This window comes from Furipterus horrens, unplaced genomic scaffold (genome assembly GCF_987537825.1).
Source record: "Furipterus horrens unplaced genomic scaffold, mFurHor1.1.pri manual_scaffold_6, whole genome shotgun sequence".
NCBI lineage: Eukaryota > Metazoa > Chordata > Mammalia > Chiroptera > Furipteridae > Furipterus > Furipterus horrens.
The window spans coordinates 150,925,273-150,944,572 of NW_028327176.1; the positions used below are offsets into that span (position 1 = coordinate 150,925,273).

General features: G+C 37.4%; 1 protein-coding gene across 3 annotated transcripts in view; it reads right to left on the minus strand.

Moving 5' to 3' along the window:
• Positions 1–19,300, minus strand: part of CDK19 (cyclin dependent kinase 19) — a 132,062-nt gene that overhangs the window by 47,461 nt on the left and 65,301 nt on the right. For all 3 annotated transcript variants that reach the window (XM_090279756.1, XM_090279758.1, XM_090279757.1), the window contains 2 exons: positions 3,723–3,833; positions 1,809–1,949 (listed from right to left, as the gene is read on the minus strand). In XM_090279756.1, coding sequence (XP_090135882.1) covers positions 1,809–1,949; positions 3,723–3,833 — 252 coding nt within the window. The remainder of the gene's footprint in view (positions 1–1,808; positions 1,950–3,722; positions 3,834–19,300) is intronic.

Sequence of the window (19,300 nt, forward strand, 5' to 3'; positions counted from 1 at the left end):
GATTGCGGGAGAGGGGGTGGGTTGGGTGGGGGAGAGAAATTGGGGGAAAAGGGGACAACTGTAATTGAAAAACCAAAAATTAAATAAATAAATAAATAAATAAATAAAATAAAATAAAAACTGTTGAAATAACAACAAAGGGTTTAGAACAGTTACATTCTCTACTAGTTATATTCCTTAGTGACAAAATAAAAGATTAAACTTAGTTGATAAAGCAACTTCAAGGTTTGACAGAATTGACTCCGATTTTGAAAGAGGATCTACTGTGGGTAAAATGCTGTCAAAAAGCATCACATATTACAGAGAAATCGTTTGTGAAAGGAGGAGTCAGTCAATGCATCAAACTTTACTGTTGTCTTATTTTAAGAAACCAGCACAGCCATCCCAACCTTCAGCAACCACCACCCTGAGCAGTCAGCAGCCACCAACACTGGGATCAGACCCTCTACCAGCAAAAAGATTAGGACTCGCTGAATGCTTAAGATGATGGGTAGCCCTTTTAGCAATAAAATATTTTAAAATTAATATATGTATATTTGCTTTTTTAGATATAACGCTATTGCATACTTAAGAGACTACAGTACAGTGTAAACATAACTTTTATATGCACTGGGAAACAAAAAACAAAAAACCATGTGCCTCGCTTTATTGCAACATTCACTTTATTGTGGTGGTCTGGAACCAAATCTGCAGTATCTCAAGGTATGCCAGTATACAATTTTGTGAGGAAAAAAAAAAGAGAGAGATGAATTTAATCTTCAATAAAAGATTCTGATCGATGATTCAAACATGATTGGACCTCAAAAATATACTGACATGGGTTACATTATAGCAAATTAAAATCTAAACCCACTTATGTAGGAGGTTTTGATCTACAACAACCTCACATACCCAAGAATCATTTAAAAACAGGTTAGATCATGGTGAACAATGAAGTAGAGATGTGGAAGTCTTTGAGAACCTTACAGTTTGTACAGGCCTGACTGACAAGGTAGCAATGGGTACTAACTAGGTCTCCTTGTATATTCATTCCTTTCTATAAGTACCTACCCTCAATTAATAAAACTAAGTTGACCTTGTTTATACCTACCGTATCCCTAGAATCTCCAGAAGCCTAATAAATAATCATGAAACCACTTTTGGGGGAGACAAAATAAAGCTTCCAATTATAAACTCAAGGGTATTAAAATTACTCAGTACCCATTATCTTTTTAAGAACAACATAAATTTAAATGATAACAATGCAAAGATGAATAGCATACAATTCAACATTAAAAGATGCTTACTTTATGTGTACTGAATAAAAAGTAAAATCAAACATTTGAATTGTAGCTAATTTGCCTAATAACTATATTCCACCTGTTAAGTTTATTCATTTATTTATTGTTAATACTGGTAACAACATTCGATTTGCTAGATGAAATGTCATTATTTTAGCTTGTAAGGAAAACAATGAAAACTCAGTTTTTAATATTATTGTTTTTACTAATGATGAGCAAAAATACAAAAAATAAAATGAATCAAAAGGTACTTTTTTCATATATGGCTATCACATTGATGTAATATGAATCGCTTGTTGAAAACTACACTGACATTTTATAGCTATGCATAAATATAATGGAAGAACATACACCAAAGATTAATATAATTATAGTAAAATTTTTGTCATAGGTTTATGGATAATTTACATATTTTTATTTTTTTGCTTATGGGTATTTTCAAAAATTTCTGTAATTAATGTTTATCACAATTGTACCAAGAATAAAAGGAGGGAGACATACTGATGAATATAAAAGAAGTATACTTACCAGATCTCTGTGAAGCACCCAATTTGCATGGAGGTAATGGATACCATCAAGAATCTGATAAAGTAGTGATTTAACCATAGATCTTGGCAACTGCATGGGCTTTTTATTTGCTTTTGATGCACGGTGAAACTTAATAATGTGCTAAAAATTTAAAAAATACAGTAATAATACATGGTCTTTTTCTATGTCAATAATATATAATATATAATCAAGACTGCAATAAATTATCTATATTTTAAAATTACTTATTAATGACATAAAGAACAATAATTTCAATAGCAAGGCCAACCAAAACTGAATTGATATTGGGAGTGAATGTGACAGTTTTAATGTGGGTATAATGACTAGATTTACTGAAACCATTAAGATTTTCATTAAATAGGACTAAAAGGGTTGATATTTAAAAGTCTTCCTAAAATAGTACTAGTTATATTCTCTACTGACAAAATAAAAGATTTAAAAAATAAAAAATTATAAATCTTTATTCTTCTATAAATAGTACTTAATTGCATTTGAGTATCATCACTATATGTACATGTTTTTTTCTTTTTTTATTGCATTTTTTCCATTACCATTTAGTTCCCTTATACTCCCCTCCCCTCATGGACATGGACATGTTGTCATGTTGTCCATGTCCATGAGTTCTTATTCCTTTTTGCTCAATCCCCACCCCGACTAGCTGTCATCTTGCTGTCTGTCCCCATTTTTACTTGTTAGTTGAGTTTTGTTCATTAGATTCCACATAAGAGTGAAATCATATGGTATCTGTCTTTTTCTAACTTGCTTATTTCACTTAGCATAATGTTCTCCAGGGCCATCGATAGTGTCACAAAGGGTAAAATTTCCTTCTTTTTTTATGGCTGAAAAGTATGTATTCCATTATGTAAACATCCCATAGTTGTTTTATCTACTCATCTATTGATGGACACTTGGGCTATTCTAAAGTTCCACCTTCTTTTGGCACAGAATAAGCTTAGCAGATATTCCTAGTAGTTTATATTAAACAGGAAATAGCTAGAAAGGAGGGAGAAAAAAATGGGGAATTTATTTTTGAGGTAAATAAAAATGGATCACTATAATCAAGTTTTTATGTACACATGTGATATTGTGGGTTATAAAAGTACTGTAACAAAAGGGAAGAAATTCTACCTGCCTCCCACACCACCATCTCTGCCTCCAGAGCATGCTAAAATGGGTACTGGAAATCCATGAGAAGAATGGAGGTTCTGTCAATATCTGCTGTAAGAGCATAAACTCTGAAAGTTCCTTGCAGACATATAAGTCTGTGAAAGTTATTCCTAAACAAATTTGTAGTTTATATACATGACAAACCACACTATATTAAATCACAATTTTATTATCCAAAATTCAAACTTGATGCAAAGTTTGAATTTTTTTACTTTCAGCAATTCCTCAGATAAAGTGTTTAAATGCTCTGATTCCTAATTTTAGAGGTTTGAAATTAGAATTTTCACCTTCTATTATATATCAATAAAGCATCCCTAGTATTTGTAAAACCACATATATACTTATTTGGAGGAGTCAATTTTAAATGAAAAAGTGCTGCAAGGGATTGATTTTAACTACTGTGTATATGACAAAAGAAAGCAATTTTCACTACACATATTAGTAAACTGCCATTAATTACCTGCATAAAATCACAATCTCCCACTCATTAACATTTTGCGAAATGAAATTTCTGATTATTACAGATACTATCTTCTCAGTAAAATAAGATGATAATGTATATTGCTCAAATTCTTTTACATCTTCATTTATATTTATTGTATTTGTTTTGAACTACGATCAACAGAGCAAGTTTTCCTTTATGTGAGTTAGCAATATGTAGTGCATACATTTATTTCTCCTTCCCTACATAAAATGGTTCTAAAAATAAAGTGATTTTAGACTTACCCACAAATCATGTTCTGCATAGTCAAAGAGCAGCCACACCTTCCTGTCACTGTGAGAAAGGAACACCTTCTGCAACGCGATCACATTAGGGTGCTTCAATTCTCGCAAAAGCTGAATGAAAGAGGAGGAGAGGAGTCACCATTCTGTTAACAAGTAGGGGAGAATGATGAATTTCCTATAACTTCAAAATGAAACTTTTGCACCTTTAGACATTAAGGAAAACAAACAAACCAACCAACACCCAAAATACCACTACTCAGAGATACGAGTAAACCCTGTCAACATCATGGGTGCGTATCTTTCCAATCCATTTTCTATGTTTATGTGTGTTTTTAAAATGAGATTATCTTAAGTAGTAAAATATAAAATGATAAGCAAAAGTAATATATCACTAAATAATTAAATACATTTTGGTATGTGCATATATTTTTCTTACTAGAAGAAAAGCTTCTTGATAGGCAGGAATCATGTATTAACATTGTTTATATCCACCCTGGCACAGTATACACTCAGTAAATATTTGACAAAAGAAGGAAAGATAACTTAACAAGCCCTACACTCATCCATGCTTAGAGTATGCGGTTGAGGATTTTTGGTGTGGAGAAGTGGCCCCATAAATGTAGCAGAAGAATAGGCCTTCACAGCGTAGAAGCTTCAGGCTGGACTCTGATATTAAGATGGAAAGACAGACCAAACCAGCAAGTGCAAACTTAGGCAGTTGCTTCATAAAATATTTAGCAACAATAACATTAGCTGCTCAAGGTGAAAGCCTGATAAATATGCCTGCCTCAGGCTGTCCTTAACCAGAGTTCATATTTAACAGGTACAGAGAAACATTCAATTTGATAAATATATCGAATGCCTTTTAAATGTAAACCTCTGTGGAGGATACAAAAAGGGAGAGGAAACAAAACTTCTCTTGAATACTTCCTATGTGTCAGATGATTATATATGTGTTTTTCCCTTATTTAATCCTTATGGCAACTCTATGATGTACACAGAACCTGAGGTTCAGTGTAATAAAAGTAACTTGACCAAAATCAAGCACCTAGAACGAGAAGTTTGGTTTTAAATAGATCTGCCTGGTTCAAAAGTCCATGCTTTTTCCACTATTGCCAAAGTACCTGTTTTCAAAGTTCACAGCATAGTGAGGAAGACAGACATGCAAACAGATCAATGAGGTAGAAAAAAATAAACTGCTTACCCGTTCTAGCAACTCTAAATGAGTAAAGCATACTTAAGAGTGCCAGTGCTGGAAACATGTAAAAAAAACAAAGTCTAAGCTTCAACTCAGGGAACTTCTATTCTATAGACTATTTCCCAGTTGCCTAATTCTTTACTATTTTCAACGACAGGTTTTTTAGTTCTTCAGTCCTCTCATTTGGGCTCTGTACATCAGCTTCCTCTTTACCTACACTTTGACAGCCTTGCAGTAAAGTGTTCTACCAGCTACGCTTTGAGCAGGATTCCCAAATATGACTCCCTGGGTTCTCCCTCCAATCCATGTGCCCCGGAACACAGCTAAGAGGTAAGAGCTAGGACAGGCAGGGCTGCCCCTAGCCAGCCTTCCACTTTTTACAGCAAGTCTGTTTTTCCTGAGGATCTAGGTGGGAAATGACCAGGGAACACCTACGAATCCTCCCTTGGTGGGGAGGGGAGAGAAGGGGTAAGTGGGTGTTGTTCAGCCGCTCTCTCCCCACTGCCTAAGAAATGTGAATCAGTGCTACTTCTTGTTTCAGATGCAAATATTAGACATAAGATGCTCCTAGTTGATGATTGGATCAAGGACAGTGACATCCTGGAGGGATACAGAGCTATATCCAGTTCCTGCTTTCGAGTGTTTTAGGCTCCCAGACATGGTAGAGTAATAATAATACGTTTAACGACCTCACTGGCCATGGTCAACCTTCTGGCACGTGGACCCTGGTAAAAGGCCTTGCTCTAGGCACAATGATTTGTCTCCTTCTCTTTGACTCCTTGCTATAGGTGAACTCAGAGAATTTGCCTTTATTAAGTCTACCTAAAATATGTTCTCTTCGCTGAGTGCAATGGAAGGGGAGGTGAAACTCACTTCTGTATCTAAAACCAGGCTATTAAAACACCAAGCATTAGCAGACCCCTGATGCCTGCACCCCACTTATCAGGGAGAGAGGATGTCACATGTAGCGATATGTACTAAATACCTCTAAAAAATTATGTTTTCTATAATTAAAATTGTTGATCCCTCTACAGTGAATCTAGTTTCAGTCCCATGTTTAAACATTATTTTGAATAATATATTTACATGGTTCAAAAATCAGAATTACATAAAGGATAGACTGAGATGTCTTACTACCACTCCTACTCCCAGTGAGCTCAGTCCCTCTTGCCTCTTAGATCAGTGACTTTCAACCTTTTTCATCTCATGGCACACATAAAATAATTACTAAAATTCTGCAACACACCAAAAAAATATTTTTTTTGCCAATTTAACAAAAAAATAGGTATAATTTTGATTCATTCATAACGGATGGCTATTGCTGTGTTGGCTGTTGTCATTTTTATTTTTTATTTGACTATATAAGGGAAAAGAGGTCAGTGCCCCTGACCAAATACGTAGTGCATGTTTTAAAAATTCTTGCGGCACACTGGTTGAAATCCGCTATCCTAGACATCAATTTTTATTAGTTGTTTGTTAATCTTTCCTGTGTTTCTTTATGCAACTATGAATATATATTTTTGTCTGCCCTTATTTACACAAAAGCACGTTACCCTTTTTACTTAATCTATCTTGGAAATCTCTCAGTATCATTACAATATTGGTCCTGCATAGAAACCTTTCATGTTCTTGCAGTTGCGTGGTATTTCTAGGTCACCTTTTTTTATGGTGGTAAAACAAACGTAACATAAAATTTACCATTCTAAACATTTTTAAGTCTACAGTTCAGTAGCATTAAGTACATTACCATTGTCGTGCCACATTAACCACTCTCCTTTCTATTCTTTCTCCAGAACTTTTTCATCATCTCAAACTGAAACTCTGTACCTTAAACAGCATCTCTCCATTCCCAACCCCTAGTGACCATTATTCTACTTTCTCTCATAAATTTGATGGCTTGATGTAAATAGCAGAACATAGCTCTTAATAGCTCATGGTGAGATATTTAACCTAGTGCAGCATCTGAAACCTGGGTACTATGAGGGTGTTTTCTGAAAGGACTGTGAATCCAATAAATGCTACAAAATCCTTAAGAAAGTGATACACAGAAAAAGAGGACAAAGGGGAACACACCTGAGGAACTAAAGCAGAGATTAACGCAATCACTGGTTAAAGGCTAGGGTACGGATAAAATGATAGGCCCTAAACAAACACCACACAAAATTGTATTCCTTACCCTTACTTACTAAAACAAATTAAAATGTAAATTTCATTATCACTATTTACTGAAAAACAAAAACAGTAAACAACACAAATGTCCAACAATAAGAAAACTGATTAATTATGGTATATCCACATGTTGAAGCTTCAAATACATATACCAAGGAAGTTTACTGATACATTAGAAAAGACTTGTGCTAAATATTGTGATGTAATATAAAAAGACTACAAAATACAAATGTTTTATATAAAACAGTAAATATACTAAAACATTAATATAGTTATCTCTGGGTGGTGAGAGTATTTGTGATTTTTCTTTCCTTTTTTCTGTTTTTATATTTTACAAGTTTTCTACAATGAGCATTGCCCTTATAATTTACAACCACCACCACCCCCAATCCCCTACAAAAGACAGCCCTTTCTCTCTAGAAATCTACTGCTGAGATAAGATGCTACTGTACTATCATAATTTTCAGGCAGTTGATCTGCAAAGGGACACAAAGAAAGGAGATAGTCATGGTGGTACTTTCCTTAATTCTTGATTTTACCAATGGACTTCAATCTCTTGTCACACAAATATTTGTTCAACATGACAGCATGTAACTAACTATAAATGTTTAAATCACATCTAAACAGGAGTTAAATATAGCATGATATTCCTTTGAAAGTCCCACACTAAATGATAACATTTCCTGTGCCATATACTCACAGAGTACTAATGCAGTCCCAAAGGAGCCTAAGGAAGAATGTGCAATGGACATGCCAAGATTTTATCTGACTCCGCTTTCAGAGCATTTAGGTAACAATAAAAAGTGTCCAATATTGCCCTGGCCCGGTGGCTCAGTTGATAAGAGACTCATCCCCATATGCCAAGGTTGCAGCAGGTTTGATCCCCAGTCACAGCACATATAAGAATCAACCAATGAACACATAGATAGGTGGAGCAACAAGCTGACATTTCTCTCTCTCTCTCTCTGATCAATCAATAAATAACTTTTTATTTAGAGTGTCCAATTTTCACTGTCCTAAATATATAACAATTTAAAGTTACAATCCTAAACTTTTTTCTCTAAAGTACTATTTAGGATCCTGACTGAATTTGGGGAGCCTTGTGCTAGATTAACAATTACAGAATTCACTTGTATTTTTATCTACACACCTTTCTTCCCCTTTTACCCCCAATTTCTGTTCTCTAAGTCTCTAAGACCCCCATGGGTTCCAGATTCCTTTTCAGGGTATCTGAATGCAAAGAGTCCTCTTATACTTCAATAACTCATTTATCTCAAAGTAAATCCAACTTTTTTCTATACTTATTTGATCTGTTGTAAGTAACAGTATGATCCATCTGACCACTGTCTTCTGCCTTGGTAAGAATGACTTTATTTGAGAAAGCATTGAAGGTATCATTTTTTAAAATGTACAGCCTACCCTCTACTACCTCCCCCACACCCCCCGCCACTGAAGATAAATGAAGCAGTGTCTTTTATGGTAAACAGAACATTCACTTAATTCTAAAATTCCTCAATATTGTTAAACTGAATTTTAAGAATTAGCATTTTGAAACCCAAGCTTTTCATGCCTGTGACAGGCTTTCTTTGGAAGCTGGTCTTTACAAGCACAAAGATACATATAACCTTCCAGCAGGTGGCACTCATACCCTGAAAAGGGGTCTATAAAACAGACATCCAGCCCTGCTTCAAGGTGGCCCTTAATTTTTTGCTTTATCTTACTTTAGTGACACTGCTTAGGTAGACGTCATAAGCTTCTAACAGGTCTACGTTCCCCATTGCCACCCAGAAGTGACAGTGAGGTCGCAGGTATAATTTAAAAAGTACCGGTTTTAGAATTCAAAGACCTGAGAGTTTGAGTCCTGACTTAATAGCTGTATAACATAAAGCAGGTTGTTTAACTTCCCTGGGCCTCATGGAAGAATAAAAATATCTACTGCAAAACGTACCCACAGTTTCTGTAAGAATTAAATGAATGTAAGTAATTACCTATATAACAATGCCTAGAACATATTAAGTACATACTTGACAAATTATAGTTACTACTCTTATTAAAACCACCACTACGTATATGTAAAAATATTATGAGGACTAAATGACATAATACATGTAGAATTCCTGGCATACTATAAGTTCTTGATAAATAACAACTGTTATTGTTATATTAAGTGAAATGGACTAACAATTCCAGGCAGTAAGAGATGCTTGTTATGAGAGATATGCTCCAATGGGGAATGTCATAGCATTCTCACCAAAGTGCCTGAAACATTACTTCAGTACATTCTATAATAATACTATAGCTATATGAAAGTTATTTCCCTTTCCAATCTGGTTTCCTTTTCTCTGACATCAAGTATTACATGTACTTGGCCTGAGAGAGATACCTGAAACCAAGTGAGGTTTATAATAAGTAAGTTTACATCCCCTGAACTATTATATAATAGCATATAAGTTCTTTTTAAGGAATGAGTGTTTAATCTTTCATGTTATGTATTCCGTATGAGAAAACTGTATATACTTTCTATACATCAATGGGACTCTGAATATACAACATTTAAATATGAAAAATGAAACAGCTGTAAATCAAAATAAAGAACTTACAAAGTTAAGCCTAAATTACCTGGAATTCTCAAGGGTGTTCTGATCCATTGATGGGTAATCAGAAAATCTTTTCTTGCTTCAATGCTCCATCCTGAAAACCTTCTCTACTTTCACAATGATCAAAACTAAATTTGTCTTTGAGTCTAGGAATATTTTTTTTAATGCATTGGGGTTTCAATAAACAAACTCCTAACAAATGTTTTATTTCCTTATTTATCCTTTTCTTCTCCTTGAAGTAAAATGAAAGGGGGGGGGGCTAATTTAAAACTCCTGGCTTAAAAAAAATAAAAAAGTGTTATCTTATTCTCCAGAATTCTGTCTCTAGTCCTCTCTTCCTCTTCTGTTCTGCAGTCTCTATTGACATCTTCCTCATGTGTCTGAAGTTTAGCTACTATTTCCATGGAAAAATCCCAGCCCTCCATCTCTAGCCCTAATTTTGCTCCTAAACTCCGACATCAGTTTCCAACTCTGTATGTCTACATCCACATGGAAATCTTATTGTACCTCCAATTCACAGATCCAAAACTGAACACCACTTGCCACTTTTTTGTGTCCACTATTCCTGCAATTACACCAGTACTTCCCAATCACTGAAGCAGGCTCAAAATCTTATAATCAATCAGTGTTCAGCAAGTGTTGGCAAGGATGTGGAGAAAAGGGAATCCTTGTGCACTGTTTGTGGGAACACAGGTTGGTTGCAGCCACTATGGAAAACAGTATGAAGTATCCCCTCAAAATTAAAAATTGAACTGCCTTCTGACCCAGCGGTTCCACTTCTGGGTATATATCATAATAAACATAAAACATGAATTTAAAAGAGTATATGTACCCATATGTTCATTGCCACATTATTTACAATAGCCAAGCTATGGAAGCACCCCAAGTGCCCATCAACAGATAATTGGATAAAAAAGTTCTGGTACACATACACGCTGGAATATTACTCAGCCATAAAAAAGAATGAAATCTTACCATTTGCAACAGCATGGATGGACTTCGAGAGTATTATGCTAAGTGAAATAAGTCAGTCAGAGAAAGACATATACCATATGATTTCACTTATATATGAAATCCATAAAGAATAAAATTAACAAACAAACAAAATTGAAACAGACTCACAGACAAAGAGAACAGACTAATAGTTACCAGAGGGGAAGAAGGTTGGGAGACTGGATGAAAAAGGTGAAGTTAAGAAGTACAAATTGGACTTCCGGCCAAGATGGAGGCTTAGACGGACACGCTCGGTCTCCTTCTACAACTAGAGAGGAATACAACTACTTCAAAACAAAAGATAACTAGAAATTCCAGAAAATAAAGCTACACAGAAGCCCAACTATGAAGTTATAAATCAGCGGCGCCCTTTGGGCAGGTAAGAAGAGCGAAAGGGGGCAGTGCTGTTTGCGATAGCACCAGGGACACCGGCAGGGAGAGCAATCTCAGCTGCAGTCTAACCCCGACAGCTTGCGACCCCAACGCTGGGAAAAGCAGCCACCTCATCACCTCGAACGGTGAGGCCCAGAGGGCGGGAGGACGGATCCCAGTCTCCTAGCAGAATAACTGCAGGAATCCATCTTGGACCCCCGCCCCCACACAAAGCGCCACAGCGCTGCGAAATAGGTTGTGGATTACCACTGGTCACTGGGCAGTGATGACAAAGTGCCACAGCGCAGCTAGAAAGGTTGCTGGCCCGCCGCCGGTCGCTGGGTTGTGACGAGTACACAGGCACTGCCCCCTACAGTCGGCCCAAGAAAACAAAACGCATCTGTCAAAATGAGGCAGACAACTATAGAAATCCTGGTGGCACAGCTCACCAGGCAACAGATGAAGAACCTGACAGATGAACAAATAAGAAACCTGTCAGAGGCTCAGTTCAGGGCCATTGTTATCAGGTGGCTTACAGAATTAACAAAAGATCTGGAAAAAGATGAGAAAGAATTGAAAAACACTCATACTGAAAGGAACAAAAGCACATACCAGACAGATGGTGAGGAAATAAAATTCAGAGTTCAAATCAACAAACCAGAACATAGAGAAGGAACAAACAGTCAACCAGTGCAGAGAGAGGAAACGGGAAGCAAGGAAAATGATGAGAGGATCAGAAACCTCTGGGACAGCTATAAGAAATCCAACATACGGATGATCGGATTGCCAGAGGGCAAAGAAGAAGAACTAGAAATTGAAAAATTAAGTGAAAATATAATAAAGCAGAACTTCCCAAACTTGGGGAAGAAAATAGACTTACAGTTTCAGGAAGCACAAAGAGTTCCAAAACAACTGGACCCAGGGAGAACCACTCCAAGACACATTATAATCAAAATGTCAAAAGTTAAAGATAAAGAGAGAATCTTAAAAGCAGCAAGAGAGAAGAAAAGAATCATGTACAAAGGGGTCCCAATTAGACTATCAGCTGACTTCTCAAGGGAGACCCTGCAGGCAAGAAGGGACTGGCAAGAAATATTCAAAGGAATGAAAATCCAAAACCTACAACCACGAATACTTTATCCAGCGAAGCTGTCATTCAGAATAGAAGGGCAGAGAAAGTGTTTCCAGGACAAAATAAAACTGAAAGAGTTCATTAGATCCAAACCACTGTTATATGAGATGCTAAAAGGACTGGTTTAGAAAAAGGAGGATCAAAACTATAAACACTAAAATGAAAACTGCATCACAAGAAACAACAACAGAAGCTAGGGAATTGAAACAAAGGGAAACTAAATAGGCAATGAGAGTGGAAAAAGAACTATAGGTATGGAGAGCATATTGGGGGGAGGTCAGCAGGGAAGGGGAAGGGGGAGAGGGAGGAAGATGGTATAGGAATTAAGAAACATCGTAGGAGGGAGTGGAATAGACAGAAGTTGAGAAGAACTATATGCACAACCAATGGACATGGACTAAAAGGGGGGGGACAAGGGGAAGGAGGGGGCCACCGGGTAGAGGGGAGCAGAGGGAAGGGAAATTGGAACAAATGTAACACTGTAATCAATAAAACACATTTAAAAAGAAAAAAAAAAGTACAAATTGATAGTTACAAAACAGTCACAGGGATGTAAAGTACAGCATATGGAATACAGTCAATAATACTGTAATCACTGTTTATGACCCTGGCCGGCTAGCTCAGCTGGTTAGAGTGTCATCCCAATACGCCAAGGTTGTGGGTTCGATCCCCAGTCAGGGCACATACAAGAAACAACCAACAAATGCATAAATAAGTAGAATAAACAGATGTCCCTCCCTCCCTCTCTCAAATCAATTAAAAAAAACTTTTAAAAATATATATGGTACCAAGTGGGTACAGGAAATATTGGGGGAACACTTTGTAAAGTATATAATTGTCTAACCACTTTGCTGTATACATGAAACTAATATAAAATAATATTGAATGTAAACTGTAATTGAAAACTAAGGTTTTTTAAAATGACTAATTTATTACAACTTCTAAGACACTTTCCCTAAAACTCCTAGCCATTAGCTACATAAAATTATGACATAGTTTAATTATCTATCTTCCCTATTAGATTATAAGGTCCTAGAGTGTAAGGTCCATCTGTACATTTCCACTGTCTTGTACAAGCCAGACATATAGTAGATGCTCAACAAATGCTGGCTGAATTAATGAGGGATGATCTCTCTCCTGTTTTTTCTAATACATCTTGTACTGACATCAGATTATCTTCCTAAAATAAAAAGTCTGATAATGCTAGCTCTCCTATTCCAACATCTTAAATGACTTCAAAGTTAACCTCTTAAACAGAATATTCAAAACCACCCGCCCCAAAGGCTAAATCCATCTTTCCTACAAATACTTTTTAGGGGGGCAATAGGCTGAAACTCAAGATAAAACTGCTTAGTAACCCTAATATTTTAACCAAAAATGAGGCAGGTGGGTAAGTTCCAAGTTAAGGACCAGTGAGAGTGAGTTTTGCCCTGACAAAGGGAGCATCGTAACTGCCATATATTATGGCCTTCACCTTAAGGATCATCGTCGTCGGCAGCCGTCCGTCTCGAGAGACGATGGTGTAGCTTCTTAAGAGTCTATCTGCACCGCCGAGAATGGCTGTGCAGTCCGACTCGGGAGTGACACGGTATCTGTCTCCTCCCGTGTTGAATCGACATCTTGCGATGACGCTGGAGTGTCCTCTCCAGTGGAGCTGAAGCTACAGAGCCTGGGCAGGGTGATATGGAGGGTCTGCTGTTGCCCATGCAGCAGACCCCCCCTCTCTTCGCAGCTGAAGGGTCCAAGGGAAAGACGGAGTCAATACAGCTTGGCTTCAGGTGCGCCGCAGGAGTTGCCGGTGTTGACTACAACGTCAAACCGCCTTAGGGACTCCGGCTCCGGATTTTCTGTCGGGGTTTACTCCCTTAGCCTTTCCCCTGAAGAGGTATGCCGCAAGGCAGCGGAGGTTTTTTTGGAGTCAGAGTTTTCCTTCTCTGATGTGCCCTGACTGGAAGATCGAACCAGCGACACTTAGCTCGCAGGCCGACGCTCAATCCACTGAGCCAAACCAGCCAGGGCATCACCTTAAGGATACTCCCTATATAATCACCTGAATAAGCTCCCAAGGTCTCCAGTGCACAGAATTCCACCCATTACCCATTACCTCCCATAGGCCTTGCCACAGTACATGAGGATGAGGCAGAAGCATGATAGAAAATACCAGCAAGTAACAATGATTTTTTTAAAAAAGGTCAAAATGCATTTATCAACACTGGAGGGCCCAGCGTATTCCAGGCACAGGAAGCCTTAGGGAGTTTATGGCCTAAGAGAGACTAAAGAGGAGAGAGATCAAACAAATAGTTTTTAAAATATAATTATGATGAAGTTACTAAGAAAAATACAGAATATGCAACATAGCAGATGTAACCTACTCTGAAAAGTCAGAGAAGCTGCTCCTAATGAAGAAAGGGGCAATTGAGAATTAGGTCTCAACCAGCAAGAAAGTGTACTTGAAAGTCTTATCATCATCATAAATACACTGGTTCTAAGAACGCCTTCACTATTCATCTTTTAGGAGCAAATATCAAACGAAATCCTTAATTTATTCTAAATTTGCTATGGCAAACTTCTATCTCTACGTAACATAGCACATATTTTTTCTTTCCTGATGAATATTTACAAAACCACCCCACACAGGACTTGGCACAAGCAGGCAACTCAGCAAGTTTTGTTAAATGAGAAAATGAAAGCAATAGTACATGAAATGTGGCTTTTATACAAACATGTTGGTTAATGACATTTATCCCCCAGTGAAAAAATATTGTTTTCAAAACTATTATCTTTTATATACCACAAATGTTCAAACAAGATAAGAATGTTAAAGGAATTTACTAAGTCTGAAAAATAACCTGAAGTTGGTATTAGATTAATTAAGCAAAATAAAGTAGTAATTTTATCCTAAATGGCTATAATCTTATTTTTTATTTCACTGCACTCTCAAGCTATCTGGTTTTACACCTAACCCAGATCTTTATACCATATTTCTAAAATATATAGTTTGCATTTTCTTTAGTAAAAACAGCAACTCAGTAGCCCTGGAATTCACCCCTTCAGACACACACACACACACACACCCATGTGCACATAGAAATACATGCTGGAGAATCTGTAGGGAGAAGTATGGGCTTTTGCTTTCTGAAGGAACTTTCTAATGCCTGTTGAATGTTCCACTTTTTAGAATAACTGTAATTATCATCAGATACCCCAGCCCTGAAACTACAAGATATTGAACATTTTTTTATTATTATGTTTTATCCTCACTTGAGGATATGCTTATTGAATTATTATTATTATTATCATTATTTTGAGAGAGAGGGGAAGGGAGGGAGAGAGAGAGGGAGAGAGACATTGATGTCAGAGAGAAACAGCGATTTGTTACCTCTCATAAACGCCCCAACCAGGACCAAACCTGCAACACAGGTATGTACCCTGACCAGGAATGGAACCTGCAATCTTTCAGTTTATGGCACGGCGCTCCAACTAACCAAGCCACACCCACCAGGGCAGTTTTGATTAATTATTAATTGCCAAATTACCAGTGCCGGTAACTGAACATATTTCACTTAACAATGCTTGTAAAGAAGATAAACACAGTGAAGTCAAGACTCAAATAAATTAATCATTTATAGTTCCTGAAGACCTCACAGCAATTTTAACTGTAGTAACAAGGAAAACTACTAAATGATCTGACCAAAATACAATTCAGGAAATGTCTAGTGTATTGTTTTCATTAAGCAGAAAATCTACTTCCTTCCTAATCTGCTGAGAAACCTTTATATGCATTTTAAGAAAACAGAGAAGGGTGGTGAGTTTTCACAATGAAACAAATAATTTCTTTTCTATTAAACATCTACTAGATTTAATCAACAAATCCTAAATATTTCCACCCAGAGTGTTAACTTTAATTTCTTTTAAAGAACTTCATTGTGACATACATATTACAATGCCTTCTGGGACACTGAGGGTCAGTTCACAATCTCTAACATACCTAATAGTAGCTTACTCACTAAGTGAAAAAGACAACATTATGCTAGTAAGTTAACAGGGTCAAAGTTAACTTGGTCATTTAAACTCAGCCAACATTTTCTGAACACTCCTATATACAAGGCACTATGTGGTTTTAAGTATTTAATTAATTAAAGGCCTAATGAGTCTTTAATGCCTTTATAATGGTGTTATCATTCATTTCATATGTTCCAGTACCTTGGCAAAACTTAATTTAAAGGATCACCAAATCTCTGAACCTTGAAATATCAGGCAGTTTGCTTTTCACAGCATTTTTGTATGATGAAGTAACAGACCAAAAACAAAGGAACATCTTTCTTTTATAAGAATAATTTAAAGTATTCTTGGATTGTAAATATTTTTATTTTAGCATCCTAAAATAGCTGGCACTACTAAGTGACATTCTTCATAACAAAAACATAATACATTTGTTAAGAAAGCACATATTTTCTCTATGGAAGGAAGTATAACAATTATAATTGTGTTTTAAATCCATAGGGACCATTAATAAATAATACTGAACTCTTCTGAGCTTGAGTTAGGCAGATAATAAAAAGAAAAAAAAGTTAATTAATTTACAGATGTAAAACTTTTCCTGATTTACACTTCTAACACTTAAACTTTTAAACCTTTTTTTAAATAAAGGATGCTCAAGTGTGAAGAAATCATAACTATACTAATACATGTAACATTTTATAGTATTTAACTTGATAGTCGTCGTCAGCAGCCGTCCGTCTCGAGAGACGATGGTGTAGCTTCTTAAGAGTCTATCTGCACCGCCGAGAATGGCTGTGCAGTCCGACTCGGGAGTGACACGGTATCTGTCTCCTCTCGTGTTGAATCGACATCTTGCGATGACGCTGGAGTGTCCTCTCCAGTGAAGCTGAAGCTACAGAGCCTGGGCAGGGTGATATGGAGGGTCTGCTGTTGCCCATGCAGCAGACCCCCCCTCTCTTCGCAGCTGAAGGATCCAAGGGAAAGACGGAGTCAATACAGCTTGGCTTCAGGTGCGCCGCAGGAGTTGCCGGTGTTGACTACAACGTCAAACCGCCTTAGGGACTCCGGCTCCGGATTTTCTGTCGGGGTTTACTCCCTTAGCCTTTCCCCTGAAGAGGTATGCCGCAAGGCAGCGGAGGTTTTTTGGAGTCAGAGTTTTCCTTCTCTGATGTACCCTGACTGGAAGATCGAACCAGCGACACTTAGCTCGCAGGCCGACGCTCAATCCACTGAGCCAAACCAGCCAGGGCGTAACTTGATAGTATACCTTAGAATTAATAAGCAATCCCTCTGTATAAAAAAATAAACCAAGCCATAAAACTTGTACTTTATCCACTTATTAAAAGTATCCATCAGAGACCTGACCAGTGTGGCTCAGTTGGTTGGGCACCATCTTGCAGGGCAACGAGTTGCCGGTTTGATCCCTGGTCAGGGCACATGCCTGGGTTGTGGGTTCAGTCCCCAGTTGGGGTACATATGGGAGGCAATCAATGTTTCTCTCCTTTTCTCTCTCCCTTCCCTTCTCTCTAAAAATAAATAAAATCTTTTAAAGAAAAAGTATCCATCACTGGACCACCCAAGAGTGCAAACATTTTACCAAATTTTAATTTAAAATCATGACAAGAGTACCTAATGAATGATGTAGAAACAGTATGCACTATATGATCCCAGCTAATATTGGCACTGAGGATTCAGGAGCTATACTTTAAGAAACACTACCTAAAATCATGGCAAGAGTCTTTCTATAGAAAGATTAGTTTAAAGAAATAGTACATAATCTTTGAAGAACAGTTAGTCAGATATTCTCTGGACATGCCTAAGATGGCCGCAGGCTTTGACAGACTCAATTAAACAGGGAATGGGAGCTCAAGTGTGCCACTCCACAAGGGCTACATATATATATATCAAAAGGGCACTTTAAATCCTTTGGTGCAATGAAGCAGAGAACCAATCAATAAAAATTTAGAGCTATGGACATATTAAACACTTCAACTAACATTTACAATAGCACTCTGGAAATCTTCTGAGACAGAGAAAGATATCTCCCTGTTACAAAAGTCTTCGATTCCATTAGAAAACAACTCTTGTTTTCAAGACTCTTTCACTTTTTTTCTCCTCCTGTTAAACATATTTTAAATGGTGAATCTAAAAAGAGAAAAAGGAAGAGTCCCAGGAGCCAGGAACAAAGACAGAAATCGAATCACAGCCAAGAGAATGAGCCGATGTGTAAATCCCATGAGGATCTGAGACCTGGACATAGGCCCTAGGAGCTGAGGTTCTAAATATATTGGCTTCCAGTAAAGATGGTGGTATAGGTAAATGTGGTACTCACCTCCTCCTACAATGACAACAAAATTACAACTAAAGAACCATCATTCAGAGATACCCGAAATCTTGTTGAACAAAAATCCTATTACTAAAATATAGAAATCATATCAAAAGTTGATAGGAGAGAGAGGCAGAGGCAAAAAACAAGCTGGCCTCACACCCACGTGTGGTGAATAAAAATCGGGAGCTATATCTTGACTGTCAAGGTCACCTTTGAAGAGCGAGGTTTCCCAGCCCCACACCAGTTCCCCCAGCTCAGGGTTCCAGTGCCAGGAAGATAAGTCCTCATAACTTCTAGCTGTAAAAACCAGTGGAGATTGTGGCTGAGTAAGATGGAAGGATTCTGGATTCCCAAGCAGTCCCTCTTAAAGGGTTCTTGCATGGACTTACTCGGACTCACTTCTAAGCTCCAGAGTGGGGCACCAGCTCAAAAGGTACCAGGGATATACGGGGAAGAAATGAAGTGTCTGGCATCAGCACAAGAAATGGAGGAGTAGCTTTCTCCCAGAAAGAAATGCTGTCAGAGGACATTGTTCCTTTTCTGAGACATGCCCCCACCTGCAAAGTCTGCAGGAGGGCGTCATATCTGAGTCCCCAACAATCTGGATATCGGTGTATGCCCCGCTCTGGTGATTCCCTGAGACCCTGCCCCACCAACTTGTGGGCCTGCCAAGCTGTTTCCAATGGCTTTTCCATATGAATGAACTGTATTGGTTCATGATTCATATGAGGGGGAAAATCGCCCCCCAAAAAGCCCGGAATTTATTTATAAAAAATTGTGTATTTA